This window comes from Talpa europaea (assembly GCF_964194135.1).
Source record: "Talpa europaea genome assembly, chromosome: 9".
In the NCBI taxonomy this organism is placed as follows: domain Eukaryota; kingdom Metazoa; phylum Chordata; class Mammalia; order Eulipotyphla; family Talpidae; genus Talpa; species Talpa europaea.
Window position 1 is genome coordinate 109,257,214 of NC_140076.1, and position 17,280 is coordinate 109,274,493.

Sequence of the window (17,280 nt, forward strand, 5' to 3'; positions counted from 1 at the left end):
CCTTCACTCTCTTATTTCTCCGACTTAGAGTTTTGATTTTTGAAGCCAAGAGAAGTTTATTTTCATTGAGGTGTTTTTCCTTGTTGTCATTTCCTTGAATTATTTTTGTTTCTTCTCTTGGCAACAGAGTAGAATATGCTCAGACTAAGGTGAAAATTGCTGTGAATGCTGGAGATTTACCCAGCGTTCCAGCAAATAGAACAAAATTTGGTGTCACACAGACTTGATGCCAATTTCCTGCCTGGCTACTGTTGGTGTCACTGTATAGGGAAGTCGTGTCAGTCTGTGAGCCTTTGTTTACCTTATCTGTCAGATGGAACATACTTGCTTCAGGCCGCCATAAAAATGAAATGTGACAGTATCTGGCTGATGCCTGGTACACAGGAGAGGTTGTACTTGGACTTTCCCAGCCTACTAACAGTTGAAGCTAGTTTTATCATAAACATCAGTGATCATCTGTGATCTGACAATGCTTCTTCTGGTTTTAAAATCTGGCTCTCTTTTTTTTTTTTTTTTTTTTTTTAAGGTCCTCCGTCACCGACTAAAACTGCCAAGATGGTGAGTATACTGTGGTCCTCAAATGCTGCTTCCCAGCGCACCAAGAGAGAGGGGCCTTCCGCTGGGCTGGGAGAAGTGGGGCGCCCCCTGCCCGGGGCTGTGTCAGTAACTCTAGGGAAGCGTGTGAGTCAGAAAGAGCCCCGCAGCATAGCTGTGCTCTCTGGGTTCCCCCTTCCTATTAGAGGAATGCCAGAGCACATACGACCCCCCAGTCCTGTCTTCTAAATAGTAAAATGTAGACCCAGGAAATACCCACTTTGAGGTCCTTGTAGTTTCTTTGTGTCTCCGAGGAGTGAGGGTAAGAAGCAGCCTTGTGTCAGGGCAGACGATGAACTGCTACTACCTCTTCTCCCTGACCCCAAATGGAGGATGAGGCAGCGTCACATCATTTCCTGGGGAATGGAAATACCCACATCTCTATAACCTTCTTGCATTTAGGGTGAAACAAGACTTTCTAGAGGAATATTGTGGCCAGTGCTCAATTCGCTTATTATCAACATCTCGGCTGTCAGACTTGAAACTGCTCTCTGGCATTTTTCTGAAAAACTGAGTAGCCTATTTCAGGACCTCTATAGAGAACAAGACCTAAAGCAATAAGTTGTTGTGGAAGAAACTGTGCTAGGGGCACATGGGTAGCTACTTAAAATATTCACATTTGTTTGGAATGAAAGACAGTAATTATGTATCAAATCATAATTTAGTTCTAATTTGCCTGATCTGGAGTCTGTCATCGCACAATTGAAAGATGGTTTTCCAGAACCATAAACCAGAGGCTATGAAAGGAAAAACCATCAGCTATAAAAGGAATTAATTTTTTCTAACCCACCAAATAGGATCCTCTGCAAATGTACCACTTTACACATCAAATGGAAAGAAACATTTTTCACTTTCACAGACTGTGCCACATAGGAGCACGTGAATAGAAGTTCCCCTGACCTTTCAGCTAACACTACACCCTTTCCTGCATGCCTCTGGTAGTCATGTTCAGCGCCTCTGCTACCACGTCTGTTTCATAATGGATGCCAGTGTCACCTGGTGGCCCTGACGCTTTGTCACCGATGAAGTCTCTGATGAACTCTTACCACTTCCGATGACTCCGAGGGCAGTGGGCGAAGGGAGAAGGCAGCTTTTATCCTCCCGGCCCTCTGACTGGTCCAGGTCAGAACAGGACCCCCTGACCCAGTACTTGGTAGTAACTCCCTCCCGTTCCTAAAGATAATCAGAATAACAAGTGGCCCTCCAAATGGTATTTATTTTAGTAGGCTATTTATTGGATTTCATTTTAACATTTTCATTAAAGAAGTCATTTGCATGACTATTATTTGAGGAAAGTTCTGTCCAAATAGGAAAAATATTAAAATATGCTCCTCTGTTTTCCCTTATCTGACTGCCTAGCCTGTTGCCTTTTTCGTTAATGTATTAGAATTAGTCGTGCAGGGTTTTCTCAATGTTATCTTTGTAACTTAAATTAGAGCTAACACGTCCTGTTCCATTTTCTTAGCAAGAACAATATCTTAAACATCTTCCTGGGAATTAAATTCACTGAGTGGGGTGGGGGGGACCCACCAAGATCTGTATGAGAGGATTCTGACAGAGGCTCGTTTCGCTTCTCTCAAATGCTGCTGCCTTGTGTTGTATCTGTTTGTCTTTTTAAAGTCAACATGTGTCTTGATGATGGGGAAAAGGACGATTGCTTCCCTTCAGTTCACATTATTCTGAACATTTTCTAATTTAGTTGTATACATTTTAACCAAAAAGTCACTGCAAATATGCTGGGAATTTGCCCCTACCCCCATCAGCTCTAACCATTGACGTACCTGGTTCAACAATAAATTTATAAACTTTCAGCCATTCGTGTGTGTGTGTGTGTGTGTTAGTACTAAGTAAGGTGTTTTTTTTTTTTTATTTCAGAAAACAGATAAAAAGGAAAATTCAGGAAGCTTGGAGGCCATCAATGAGCCCATTCCCCAGCCTATGCCTTTTCCACCCAGCATTATTAGGTCAGGATCCCCGAAACTGGATCCTTCTGAGGTCTACCTGAAATCTAAGACTTTGTATGAAGATAAACGTAAGTAGCCATGGAATATTTCAGGAACACATAGACCAAAGTAAATTGGAGTTTTTTTTTAAAAAAAAAAAAAAAACTGGTACCTTCCCATCCTTCACTACAATGTTTGAAACTTGTTCTTTCATTCCCACTGCATTGTGACTGTAGGCTTCTGTCGCTTCCATTCGCCATTCATTTTTTCCAAACGAATACAAATAAGCCTAACAGCTGCGGGAATAGAAGGATGAACTAGGTAAATTGGGATCCGAGGAAGGAATTGGTCGGTGCTTCACAGTGTGGTGGGCAAAGCGTGTCAAGTAACATATAGGACAGTTAAATCTAAACCAAGTCTTCAAAGATGAAGCGCTGTCTGTGAGACAGGCCCAAGGAAAGAGAAGGAGTAGTGCCTGCGTGTTTGTGGGATGCCTGGTCTTCTTTGTTCTCGGGGCGATTGTCTTGGTGCTCAGGGTTCCTGCTGGTCAGGCTAGCATGCAGAGAGTCAGGCAGGGAGCCTCTCCCCAGGGCAAAAGTCCTGGTATGAGGAACATACTGGGAAACCAGTATCTACTGAAAACAGCAGGCAGACTCGATGGCCAGATTAGCAAGATCAGCTAGAAAACCTTACTTATAAAGATTAGCAGAAAGTCAGGTAAGAATGAGGATTAGAGATAGAATGCTTTGATTAGAGGGAACTAGGGAGCTCCCTAAGCAATAGCCCGCCGTCACTCCACCCTAGCTTGCACCAGACTATATATAACCCATTCCCCATAACACACCCCCCTGCATGACATTCCTCCTCGTACGTGCACATCCTCTCGGAACCTGGTTCTAAATAAACACAAGACTGTCCAGAGATGGGGCTGTACTGTGTAAGCCCCTCCAGGCCTCTCTCACTTGAACTGTGAGTGTCTTTCTCTCATCCCAAGCTGCTCCCAGCGCTGCCGCCCCACACACACGTTGACCTTGTACGACCTGGGTTCTGCAAGTAGTTCCATTTGGCTCGTGTCACTGGCCTGGAAGCCAGAGGGAGAGTGGCAGCAAATTGCAGTGGGTCCTGAGGCCATCCTGAGGGAGCTGGAGTGTCATCTAAATGATAGGGAGCCATAGGGTGGTTTTAAATACAGGGAAAATGTTTTGGGACTGTGTCTTAGAAAGATTTCCCTGGCGGGAGTAGGAAGGATGAATCAGAGAAAGGGTGGTTTGAGGAAGCGTGTGCACTCTGAGGAGGAGCCAGAGAGTGGACTCCACAGAGAGTCCAGCTGAGAGAAGACGAGAGAGACGTGCACGAGGCAGAAATGCTCTTTGGTACAAACATATACTACTGATAAGTCTTTTCCAGAGTAAAATTGCAGATTTAGGTAGGAATGATTTTTTTCATTTGTTTTTTAGATGCATCTAAATCTACCTTGAAAAAGATAATACCAATGGAAATTATATATATATATGTATGTATGTATATAATGTCTGTCTGTCTTTGTACTTAACCAGATCTTTATCTTGATAGTATTTAGAAAGATGACAGTCAGGCATAAGCATAGCAAAGCAGTCATTTTAGTACAACTGCAGAGAATCTCTTTTTTAAATTTCTCATTCACAGCCTGTACATTTTCACTTATTGGTATAAATTATTCAGATCTCTTGTGCCAAGTGATTCAGACATGAATCCAGCTGAGTCCATGAGTCTTTTTATCTCTGCAGATCTATAATTCTCATAGAATGTGTTTATCAAAAGACTTTTTTGAAGAGAAAAAAATCAAAAAAGTTTAAGAATAGCAGGTGTACCTGATACATGAGGACCCACCATTATGAGTAACACCTCCAGGGCTTCACATGCTGCTGAGCTAAGGCAGAAGGACTTTGGAGATGGGAGGCATGTGGGCAGGGCAGGGCAGTTGGAGAGGTTACCAGGGAAGCTCCACAGTCAAAGATATGCTGATTAAATTCTGCCTTGTCCACTGAACAGAGGTAAGGAAATGAGGCCTTCCTGGCACACACCCTTATAGAAGTTATGAGTAAATGTCTTTTCAAAAGCAGCCTGTGCCCTTCAGAACCCCTCTCCTGTAACCAGCCTTTTGCCAAAACATTTTGTGATGGCAGATTTTTCACTCCCCTAAGTCCCACCCTTTAGATTTCTCAAGAAGTGACACAATTTAGAAGGTGAGTGGTTCATTTATTTCATAGAACCAGTCCCTCAGTCCTGAGAATAGCCGAGTCCAGTTAAACCACAGTAGCCTGTTTCTGGCAGCCGTCCTGAAGGTGGGTCCCCACGTTGAGTCTATATCATGCAAGCGGTGAGAGTCATCTTCTATGGAAGCAAAAGAAGCAAAGGACATTGCTTCTCAAGAACATTTACCCCATACTGTATCTCTCTTTTTATATGCCCTTTGGGGGCAGGATAGTGTGGGTTAAGAGCCTGGACCCTGGAAATCAGTCTGGATTTAGTATCAGTTCTGCCCATTTCCTTCTGTGTGACTGAGCAGTTCCCCAGCTAGAGAATGGGCCAATAATAGGGACTGTTTTAATTTTCTCTCAAAATTTTATCATTTTGCAAAATTAGGCTAAGCAGTTCATATGGGCCCCTTTTCTGAGATCATCTTAGAAGTAGAAATAAGGCATTTTATGGACCCCCACCCCTTTTCCTAGGATTTAAAGTACCTTACCCAGTATTTAGATACTTTGCATCTAACAAAATAGTTAAACCTATCAAACTTGGATTAGATAATTCTGAATTTAATATCAATTTGAAATTTTTAGGCGTTAACGGTAGGATAATACTAACAGTGGAAGTGAGGCTCAGTATTCCTAAGCAATCGATATAGAGATTTTTTTTTTCCAGCACTCAAAACAAGGATGGGTGGTGAATTTTTTGTAATGTTATGCTCATGTGTAAATTTTCACCTATCAGGTTCTGATCTCAACTGTATGTAAATAATATATAATAATAACTATAATGAAATATATTAAGTCAAGGTTTTTTTTCTGGTTTTCCTTAGCACCAAACACCAAAGATTTGGATGTTTTTCTTCGGAAGCAAGAATCTGGGTTTGGCTTCAGGGTACTAGGAGGAGATGGACCCGACCAGTCTGTAAGTTTAATTATCTTGGAATTTGACTATTCCCGTTCAAACAGATAGCAGTTTGGTGGACTGTGTTGTGTTTCCTGTTTGAGCTTTTTAAGATTTACTCTGGGGCCTCCCCAGTGGCGCAGTGGTTGAGCGCTGGGTTGTGAAGCTGCCTGCGTGGTCTCCCACATGGCGCGCAGACCTCTCCGGCCGCGCCCGCTGCTCCCCTCAGCAGTGTGCTTTGGTCCTTCTGCCTGCTCTGCTCCCCACTCTGTCTCTGATGAATCCTCTCACCCTCCCGTGCTTCTGACTATACCTAGTGCTTGTATAAATAAATCTCTTAAAAAAAAAAAAAATTTGCTCTAACAGTTTCCGCGAATGTGAGGAAGAAACTGCCTTTTTATTCGTGTCATAATCCTTTACTTAAGTGTAGCTAAGGCTGAAGTTATAGGTAAAAAGTGAATGTCAGCTGTAAATTGGACAGTGATTAATGTATTTACTTATGTATGAGCCTAAAGCTTATTTTAATTTTTTATTTGCCTTTGCCTTTGTTAAACAGATTCTAAGCTATCTTCCTTCTCTATGAAAGCTATAATCTACAGTCCTGTTTAATCACTAGCTTCTGAATGTTTCCTGCTAGTACTTTGCATGCCATTTCATCTGTTACTAAGAAACTAGAAGAATGTAGAATAATTAGCATTCCTGTCCAGAAAGCAAGAGTTATGTTTGCAAAGTATTTAAAATCTAGAATTTTATTTATGCACAGTTCTCACTTAAAGTTAATTTAGAGAACAAATGTAGTACTTTTAAGCTTTGCCCTTAGTTTGAATGACAAAGAAGTAATGTGCATTTTAGAATTTAAAAACATATTTAAATTTTCTTCTGTATGGCAGTAAGAAAGACTGCATTGTTATCCTGCTTGGAAGTTAGGTAACAATAATCCTTTGAAATGACAGCCTTTTCTATCTATATAGAATAGTTGATTCACGTTGTATAAAATGTGTTCTAAATAGTCATACTGGCTACAACAATAACCAGAGACAAAATTTATGAGGAAGTGCCCTATGTAGGGCAAATAGAAAAAGAGTGGTTTTGGTGGTAGATGTATTTTGGCTTAATTGTCTCCTATGTTTTTTTGTTTTGTTTTGTTTTGTTTTTTTATAAATATCTTTTTTTTTTTATAGAGGCATGTTTTATTTATTTATTTGTTTGTTTGTTTGTTTGTTTGTTTATACATGCACTGGGTACAGTCAGAAGCGCGGGAGGGTGAGAGAATTCACCAGAGCCAGAGCAGGGAGTAGAACAGGCAGAAGGACCGAAGTACACTGCTGAGGGGAGCAGCGGGCAGCAGGAGAGGTCTGCGCGCCATGTGGGACCCTCCTCTGGTGGCCAGGGAGCAGCCGGGGATTGAACCGGCGCCGCAGAGGCCACGGGCAGCTTCGCAACCCAGCGCTCAACCGCTGCGCCACCGGGGAGGCCCTTGTCTCCTATGTTTTTAATGCTCATAGTGTTCACTTAGACATTTTATGAATCCATCTTCATCAACCTGGGGGAAACTTTATTTCTCAAGGTCAGGTTTTAGCAGCTCTAAAGCTAGCCCAAACATTCAGGGTTAACTGATGATAGGGTTCTAATTGCTCATAAGCAGAATGAACTCATTCTGTTCCCCAAGAGGCAGGTGATCCTCAGGCCCCTCTGCTCCCTTTAAATACTTACTGCTTGATGATGAGGAAATGAGAAATGTTTCTCTGTTGTATGTGCTGAACCTGTACTGGTGGCTGCCTGTGGTGGGAGCACAGCGAGGTCATCCCAGCTGCTGTGAGCACTGCTGCGTAGTATTCCATTTTCCTCAGAGGCATTCACTGACTTTTTTTTTTTTTACTTTAGTACCTACTCCAAAGAATTGCTTTGTCTGAGGTTAATGTACTTTGTTTTGTGGTAATGATGGAGATGGCAGTGGTGCTTTATAAGTTCTAGGACAACTGTATTTTCTATCCTGTATGTACTCTGTGCTGAGGATCCCCAGGGATTACATGCTGTGGTCTTTACAAATCTTGTTGTGGAGAATGGCCACTTTCTAAGATACTAGCTTTCAGAAATAGGACTTTTCATAATAGAGCATAAAAAGTCTTATTTGTCCGATTTTACTAGACTGCATAGACCCACCTACGCTTTCTCATCAGATCTACATCGGGGCCATCATCCCCCTGGGCGCAGCAGAGAAGGACGGTCGGCTCCGTGCAGCCGATGAGCTGATGTGCATCGATGGGATCCCTGTGAAAGGGAAGTCACACAAGCAGGTCTTGGACCTGATGACAACAGCTGCTCGAAACGGCCACGTGCTACTGACCGTCAGAAGAAAGATCTTTTATGGGGGTATGTGAACCTGTTTGTGCTCCCATAACTAAAAACAGACAGACTCGGTCCACTTTCTGTGTGGTTTTGTGGATTATTTTGTTTGATAGTCTAGAAGGTAAATCATTTGGTGTGATCCACGAGCTCATTACGAAAGGTCATGTAAGGTCAAAAGGATGGAAAAATGGTAATATTACTGTCAAAAAAAGAAATTTGGGGCCTTTGTATTTAGATTGTCTTAACATTTTGCCACCATGATATTATTAATGGGAATATCAGACTAAGTCTGTTGTAATAACACACACAATGTTATTTAGTCATATCCTAATAGCAGAACAAAAGATTTGGGATCTTGATGAAATCCCAAAGATTAAAAGATTCCACAATGTTTCTACTTAAGAAACATTATAATGTTGGATGTAATATAATTAACACTTGGGTATAATATAATTTAACACTTAGACTATTTTCTGTGTCCAGCTACAGAATGAATTCTTTTCATTTTCTCAACATTGTGGTGTAAATGCTGTCATTATCTATTTTTATGATTACCCACTGAAAGGTTGAGAGACACATAGCTGGTGAGTATAGTAGGACTGAGATTAAAGTAGGCAGTTTAGTTACAGAGCTCAAGGTCTAAACTATTATGCTGGGAAATAAATATCTTGTTTTTCTCATGAAGAGCTTTGTGACCACTAAGTAGGGATTTTCAGAAATGAGTCTTGCCTCTTTAAAATTTAAGAAAGTCAACCCTGTAGCACCAAAGTGTAAACCTTATGCAGGTAGGCACTTTTATCCTCTTAGTTACCTTCTGCTCTCCTGGCGCTTAGAAGGCCTTCCTGGTACAGCGTGATTGTCAATAAGGGTCTGTTGACTTGATGAATATTTACATGACTCTTAAAAATGAGGCCCTGTGTTTTTTTATTGCGGTAGAGCTGCCTCTCTGCAAATACCAGGCACTTGATTTTAATGCGCTGTTGCCTCCATTTGGTTAATAGTGAAGTTAGAACATAACTGCATAGAGTAAAATACATGATGGTACACAACTAGGGTTCACTCTATTAGAAAGCATCATGAGGAAGTTTTATAATTTGATATTATTGGCGATATTTTAGATAATTCATTCTAACCATGTATTATCCTCCCCCAAAAAAGTCCTTTAGTTTTCATGATTGGATGCTGGTGGCACTTTTGAGGGTCTAGAACATATTCTCAGAATCGTGGAGATTTTGAGCCAAAAGAGACCTTAACTGTGTCCTCAGTGATGTGTGTTGTGGTATGGGGCTTGCACAAAAACACTTGAGTTTTCAAAAACTATGTTGTTCCAGAAATATCCAAATTGATCACGTTTATTATAGAGAAACAACCTGAGGATGACAGTGCTCCAGCCTTCATGTCCACGCAGAATGGGTCTCCCCGTCTGAGCCGCGCGGAGGGCCTTGCCAGGCCTGCACCCCAGGAGCCATATGATGTTGTCTTGCAACGAAAAGAAAATGAGGGGTTTGGCTTTGTCATCCTCACCTCCAAAAGCAAGCCACCTCCAGGAGGTGAGGGCCGCTTTCTGTCTTCTCCTGTCCCACCCTGCACTTTCATCTTTCGGTCTCCCACTGGGGTTTGTGAAGTCAATTAGGAGTTGTATATAAATTGCCTTCAAGACTTATCTTTTAATGAGGAATATTTTCTTTATTTTCAAAGTTAGATAATCTGAATTCAGCCTTCTAAGCTGCAGGTTTATGATCCCAGATTCCATAAAATAAGGGTTTTTTTTTAAAGATTTATTTATTTTTGCATACAAGAACTGGGTTGTAAGCCAGAGTTGCTGGGTGGGGTGTGTGAAAGGATTCACCAGAGAGAGTGGGGAGCAGAAGAGGCATCTCTACTGAAATATACTGCTGAGGGGAGCAACGGGCGAGGCAGGAGAGGTCTGCTGCACCATGTGGGTCAGCTCCCTGGCAGGCCAGGAATCAATCTCATGCTGCAGTGGCTGAGGATAGCTGGATATGGTCGTCTAACCCCTGTGCCACCAGGGAGGCCCCCTAAAATAAGTTTTTAGTAGTCCAGCTTGCATCAAAATTATACTGTGGCTGTAAAATAGAATTTGTGCAAGGAAAAGTGCTGAATTTTTTGTAATACAAGGGCATAGGTGGGTTTTTTTAATTAGGGGAGATTGTGTACACAGAAATAGGTTCATGTTAGTTGAGAAGAAGCAAAATAGATTAATAGAAAAATCTCAATCCAAATTTGTCTTAAATAGTCCTTTTATACTATTTAATAATAATTGCCATATTCTAGCTATAAAGCAGCCATCTTGAATAAGGGTGCTCTTTTTAGATATGCTTCATTAAAAGGTGAACTCTTTGTCAAAACCTTTAAAAATGAATCAATATCCTGAACGAAGTTTAACAGACTATTTCCACCCAAGAAGGATGTGTGTGTATATATATTATTTCCTTCCACAAAGGTTGTTACCTCTAATATGTTCAGGGCTGTTATGATTCAGCAAAGTAAATATGTCTTGTCTTTACATTTCTGAGAAATAATCATCATTAAATATAAATATAAAGTCTAAAGGAGTGTGAGAGGAGGAAGAAGAAGTTGGTGTTTATGCGTCATGCTTGTTTGTTAACTTTATTTTTCTAAAGTCAGATGATAAAAATCTTTGCCCACATGAAAATGTGGTCCTGCCTTTGTCAGTGGGTCTGATTCTGTCTTGGGAGTAGGATCCTTGTGGACTCGATGGTCACTAAAGCCATCGTAACAGAAGAAAAACACTTTCAGAAAAATGTGGTGAGCCAAACCAATTTGCAGAAATCTTACTAAAATTAATTTTAGTAAGTGTATAAAGGAAACAGATTCTGTGGCGTGGATGAGTTATTACTAATAGTACCAGGTCACTGCTCACTGATACTAGTTTCCATTTTCCAAAAGCAGTTGCTATGGTAACACTTGGAACTGGAACTGTCACTGATGCTGTGAGGATGATTGTGTGGCCTGTGTCAGGAAAATGCAAGAAAGCAGCCTGAGGTGAATTTTAAGATGTAATCAGTGGAAATCAGTATTTTTAGAAACAATCAACCATTTTAGATATTCATATTCTCACTCTGAAACCGTACAGTAATCCCAGGCATTCAGATTAGCAAATAGTGAAAGGCTTATCATGAATCATGACCACTTTTGACACTGAAGATATTCTTTTTCTGGCACTACAGAAATTAGGGAAGAGTCAAGTGTTCACCACAAAACTAGGCCATTTTGAGTAGTTCAGTAAAATAAGTTGTAAGACTGAAATGTTTAATCATTTTTCTGTTTTTTATATTTAAATGTTATGTTCTATTGCATTTTAACATATCAAATGTGGTTTTGTGTATACATCCATTTATATTGAAATTTTTAAAATATTTTAAACATTTGTTTAAATCATTTCTTTCTATTTTGATGGTGTTGCCTACTGTTAATATTAGATCTTTGTGTAGGATAGTGTCAGTAAGTGTTGGGCTTTGTAATCAGACCAACTTGGATTAAAGCTCTTGCCTCTATCTTTTAATGACTGTCTGATCTTGGGCAGATTACTCTCCAAGAGCTCTAGTTTGCTCTGTAAAGTGAGGATGATAACACTTGATGTCTTAGTTGAGCATGAGGACTAAAATCGTGAGAAGCCCTGGGCTTGGTGGTACCGTCAATACACGTTGTTTTTGCTTGTTGTGGCTTCTACCATAGCTTCTACCATTAGCATCACTGCTATTTATGAATTGTCACTCTCTCTTGTGGTTTTTTTGTTTTGTTTTTTTTTTTTTTGGTGGGACCCTCACCGGTGGCCAGGGATTGAACTGGTGCTGCAGAGGCTGCAGGCAGCCTCGCAACCCAGCGCTCAACCGCTGCGCCACCAGGGGAAGCCCACTTCTTGGGTTGTTTAAGAAGAAACTTTTAGAAGTTTATCAATACTTGAGTAATGTGTAGGAAAGAAAGCCCAATTAAAATGTAAGATTGCAGCAACAGCGAATACGGGGCGGGAAATGAGTGTTTGCAGCTCATTAATTGTCAGCATGAATGGCAAATTAGGTCAGTGAATTTTGTATAAAGTACTTGAGATTTTTAGTCATGATGCAAAGCCAGAATTGGTAATTTCACTAAAATGCCAGTTAACAATCACCAAATGCTGAACCCTGCAAGCATTCTTCTTGGAACTTCACTTATCTCTTATCGTTAGAAGGGCCCTGAGTAGCTTGGATGAGTTTTTACTCACAGAGTGAGCTGTTACTCAAATGCATGACAGACAAGGGTTGGTTCAGGAGGGAGAAGTACAGGCAAAGAGACAGGAAACCTGCCTGTCCCAGTGGATCATTCTTTGTGGACCTGAAGGGTTCCCAGTAGCTCTCTAATACCAGTTCTATGATTCTCCACCAGTGCCTTTTTTCAAATATCAGGGCTCCAGGTCCAGTATCCTTCCTGGATGCGCCCAGTTTATGCTGAGTGAAGAGAGTACTCAGAAAAGACGACCGTGTAAGATGCAAAGAACTTGGCTAGACTTTGCGAGAACTGTAGAGTTTTTAGTGTTTTCTTACTTTTCAGTTCTGGTTGCAAAGGATTTCTTCAAGAAAGGGACATTTTCTATTACCTGTCCTTTTCCTGAAAAGAAATGTTTTAAGAGACATAAGTGATCTCTACAGCTGTGAGACAGATTTAGGCCAAAGATAAATGAAGACAGATAAACTCCTTAAGCGCATGGCTACAGGCTTTATAAGCCAGCCACCACGAGACAGTCTCTCCTCACAGCTGATGGCATCACCTTCAAAACTTCCCAGTCTGTTCAGAGCAGGTTCAGAAACGATCTTTCTCCTGGTTGTTTGCTATTTTTAACTGCTCTGACGGTACCGTTATAAAGGCCAAGACTGTAACAACCTGAAGACTTTTTCCTTCCTGCACCTGGACAACTGACCTTTCAGAAAGCCTGGTCTGAGGTTTGCTGGGTCCTTTTGACCAGCGTGTTCACACGGTGAGAAAGGAGCTGCTGAGACTTCAGAGATTATTTCTGTTTGATGCCGTCCCTGGTCTGAATAAACCCCTTTCAGTGTGCCAAGTTGCTGAATGATTTTCTTCTCAGGAGATCTAGAATGAACTCTATGTACAAGTAAATCTCTCCAAAGCAGGAGAATAACCGAGGTATTGATTGAGAAGGTCACCGCAGGGCCACCATATGACTCACCACATGTCTCTGATGCACCGCCTGGTGAATCAGCTCAGGCCGCCTGGCGCAGGCTGCGGCCCATCCTGCTCTTTCTAATTACTCTGCTTGTAATGAAGTTGGTATAATAAGTGCTTGGTATCATTCACAGCTAAGAGGCACTTGCTTCCAACACTGACCTCCTCTATTTTAAGGTGAAATCCCTCACTGTATGATCCTGGAAGAGCCGAGCTACACAGGGACATAAATCACGGCTAGGAATAACTCCCACCCAAATGATGGGCAATTGAATTGTCCCTAACACACACCTAGGTATGACTCAGAAGACTAGTAAGGACCACGTTTGACTAGCAAAAGTAAACATAATCACAGTGCCGTTTTAAGATAGAAATTATCCATATTTGCAGCAATCAGTGGTCAGTGGGAACCCGAGGGCCTGACAAGTTTATTGAGCTAGGCAAGAAAATTCCCAGAAAACACAGAAAGACTGTGTTTCCTGTTATGAATGCCCCTTATTAAATGATGGAAGATATTTTGACAAGAGATCCTGAATGTCGGAAAACTCCTTTTAAGCCTTCAGCTCAGCCACGTGTCTGGATAGCGAGCCTAGGAAAGCATTCAGCGTAAGAGCTAGAGGTGACATAGAACCTCATGGAGGAGCCTTGCAAATGCCTTTAGGCTCGGCCTGTACATTCATGGTAGGACTTTATCCATGAGTCAAGTACTCTTAACATTAAACATTGAATGTTCTGATTCTACCCAGCTTCCCTTAAAAAGATGTAAAGGCATAAATAAAAAGATTTTAATTTTGCTATGGAGCCAAGTATGATTCATTTTAATGGCCACTCATTTCACTGCATGTGGCTTTCTGACCAGTATCTTCTGAGTCCTCCATTCGAGTCTGAACTCGTTGATTCTCATGGTTCGTTACGGCAGTAAGCATCCCGGAAGGATGGTCTCATTGAAGCCATTTCTAAAATAACCACAGACTTGATGCAGCCTGAACAGCCACCCACAATCAAGAAACATCAGATCAGTGAAATAATTATCTTAAGTATCAGTGAGTTTCCACAAGCAGGATGCCGTGGGTGACAGTATCAAGACTGAAAAAGCTTTACGTTCAGTGGACAACAGCAGAGGACTGTGTGCTGTGACTACCGCTGTGTACAGAGTGTCTCTGTATCCAGCTGAATCATGACAGTTGGATGGGGTGATTGGGTGTGGCGCCTCTTTTGCTATATTTTAAAAGGGTGTTCTTTGATATGTTGAATTTTTAAGTAGCGATGACGACAGTGATAATAATAGGTATCACGTATATGTTAAAGAACTGAAAAAATCTGGGGATTTTTTCCCCCCAGTTATTCCTCACAAAATCGGCCGCGTCATAGAAGGAAGTCCAGCCGATCGCTGTGGGAAACTGAAAGTTGGTGATCACATCTCCGCAGTGAATGGGCAGTCCATCGTCGAACTGTCGCACGACAGCATTGTTCAGCTGATCAAGGATGCTGGGGTCACCGTCACGCTCACGGTCGTGGCTGAAGAAGGTAAGGGACCAGGGACACCCACCTGCCTGAGCTGCCAGCACAGAGAGGTGGGGGTAGCTTCCTCCCTCACTGTCGGGATCATTGCAGAGATAGGACCATTAATAGACCCGGGAATCTCATTCTTTGCCTTTTCCATTGGATGAATTTAAATGACAGTTTATTATAAAGTTGTCAGTAACTTGAGAAGAAGAATCCATCTGCTGAGTGGGGGCCATTGATTTATGTGCTGGCGTAGCAAGCACCCGGAAGTGAGAGACTGATCATACTTTTCACATCTTATTTTCTTAAAATAATGTCCTACGTCTCTGCTTCAGGGAGAGAAGCTCCTCTACCAAGTTCAAAGCAAGTCGCTGTTGAAATCAAGCCTTTCATGTCAGGCCCAGTCCATGGGGGGCCTCTCCTGGGGGTCAGGGCTTAGTTCTGGGCAGCTGCTGTATGAATGGGGGCAAAGGGAGTGGGTTGGAGAGCCAGCAAATAGGGCATAAAACGGGGTTAGTGCCCTGCCTTGCTGTAAGCTGCCTTTTGATTATTAAGAATTCCTAATTAGGAACCAGTTTATGTTCTCTGTTTATGAATTACAAGGAATCATTACATGATACTCATCTCATTTTTCTAGATTTTGTGAAACTAACAAGAAGAACCAATGTTAAAATTTGATGTTAAATTTTCATGGACCCTATCGTGTGTATTCCTAGCTCATCCCTTCCCTAATCCTCTAACTTACTCAGTTTTCAGGTCTTATTTCTGGATTCTTCCTTTCTGTTCCTGCTGCAGCGCTTGCATACATCATACAGCCACACCTTGGGCACCTGGCCAGTTGTAAAGCGAGTCACACCCATTCTGTCCCAGTTCATAAAAGTTCACATTGCGCTGTTAGCTAAGTCTGTGATGACATTATGTTCTGTAACACAATGCACGTTTTAGTAATACTGTATTACTAGCGAGACATCATCTGAGCCTCCAGTGAGACATCTTTTTGCTAGTGGAGGGTCTTGTCTCGCTATTTGTGGCTGCTGACCATCGAAGGTGCCGGGGCATTTCTTGACATAAAACAACAGTGAAGTTTGCCACATCGGTGGACTCTTTCAGGACAGATTTCTCTGCACCGTGCAATGCCATGATAGCATTTTACCCATAGTACAACTTCTTTCACAGCTAGAGCTAATCCTATCAAACCCTGCTGCTGCTCTATCAACTAAGTTTCTGTAATATTCTAATCCTTTGTTGTCATTTCAGCAGTGTTCATAGCCTCTTCTTTGCTCATCCGTAGGCAGCAACTGACTGTTAGTTTTTTTCATGAGATTTGGAGCCACTGAGTCACATCTTCAGGCCCCACTTCTAGTTCTCCTGCTGTTCCCCCCCCACACCTGGGGTTTCTTCTTCTACTCAAAGGTTGCATCCCTCAAAGTCATCCATGAAGATTTTACCTGGAAGTTAGTAGGTCTGGATGATCCAGGTATAGTTCATGGGGATCTCTTACGGCAGTGTGACATTAATAGCTGTTAGGATCACTTCTCGGCCTTTTGGCTAAGATCGAATATAGCAGCTGTTAGGTCCACCACCACGCTAAATGCACCCACACCTTGATGCGTGATGCAGATTCATGGGCGGACTGGACATACTTAGTGTTTGCTATTGGTGATGAGAGGAAGCTATTGAGCACATATTTAGAATAAGATTATCATGTAAGATTAGAATAAGATTATTATATAAGACTGTTATAATTGACAGCAAATTATTCTCTCCTTTACAAAGAACATGGTTTGATTTAAATACTCAATGCACAGGTTATGCGCACAGACCCAATGCTGCCTGCCAGTCGTGACATTGGGACAGTCACATCCGTCCTTTTTGGTATAGGCCCTCCCTTCCTTCCCACTTACAGTCAGGCTTGAGTAGTTGTGACAAAGAAGGTCTGGCCCCGGAAGCCGGAAATAGTTACCTTAATGACCTTGTAAGTTTACTGACCTCTAAATTAATAGATAATCAATAATGCCTTTCATCTTTTTATGTCCCTATGGGTTCCTCTTTTACTCCAAGGTTATCTATCATTTTCAGTATTTATTTTGATGTTTAACTCTCATATCTGCCTGGGGGGAGCACCTCTGACTTCTTCTGTCCTTGTGACAGATGGCTGCTTCCTTGAGGTCAGTCTGTCACAGGCGCAAAGACCATACCAGATGAGCCCAGAATAACTTACTTTTCTGACGCAGCAAATTATTCTGGGCTCATCTAGTACTTTCTTTTCTTCTTTTCAGGGAGATAGTTCTAAAGGTTAAGTAAAATAATCTATGCAAAGCCTGTGGTAGCTGCTTGATATGAACATTCATCTTATGTAACTGTCTCCCTATTAAAATGGTCTGCTCTGAAGACAAGGAAAATAGTGTCAAGTGGCACTGATGCTTAGCGGGCACTCAGTAAGACAGATTTTTTTTGGCTATCTCATCATTTAATTCATTTTTTTCCTTTTGTTTTTTATTAGTGAAGTACCATTGTCTTACCTCCTTGATAATATTCTCCCCCAGGTGTGGTC

The 17,280-nt window shown here is 41.7% G+C and overlaps 1 protein-coding gene across 1 annotated transcript in view; it reads left to right on the forward strand.

Annotated features, from left to right (window-relative positions):
• MAGI3 (membrane associated guanylate kinase, WW and PDZ domain containing 3) overlaps positions 1-17,280 on the forward strand; it is a gene marked incomplete at both ends in the record, with an annotated part of 195,686 nt that overhangs the window by 164,660 nt on the left and 13,746 nt on the right. The window contains 6 exons of the mRNA XM_084243996.1: positions 527-558; positions 2,470-2,626; positions 5,599-5,690; positions 7,850-8,042; positions 9,380-9,568; positions 14,562-14,747. Of these exons, the coding sequence (XP_084100122.1) occupies positions 527-558; positions 2,470-2,626; positions 5,599-5,690; positions 7,850-8,042; positions 9,380-9,568; positions 14,562-14,747 (849 nt within the window). The remainder of the gene's footprint in view (positions 1-526; positions 559-2,469; positions 2,627-5,598; positions 5,691-7,849; positions 8,043-9,379; positions 9,569-14,561; positions 14,748-17,280) is intronic.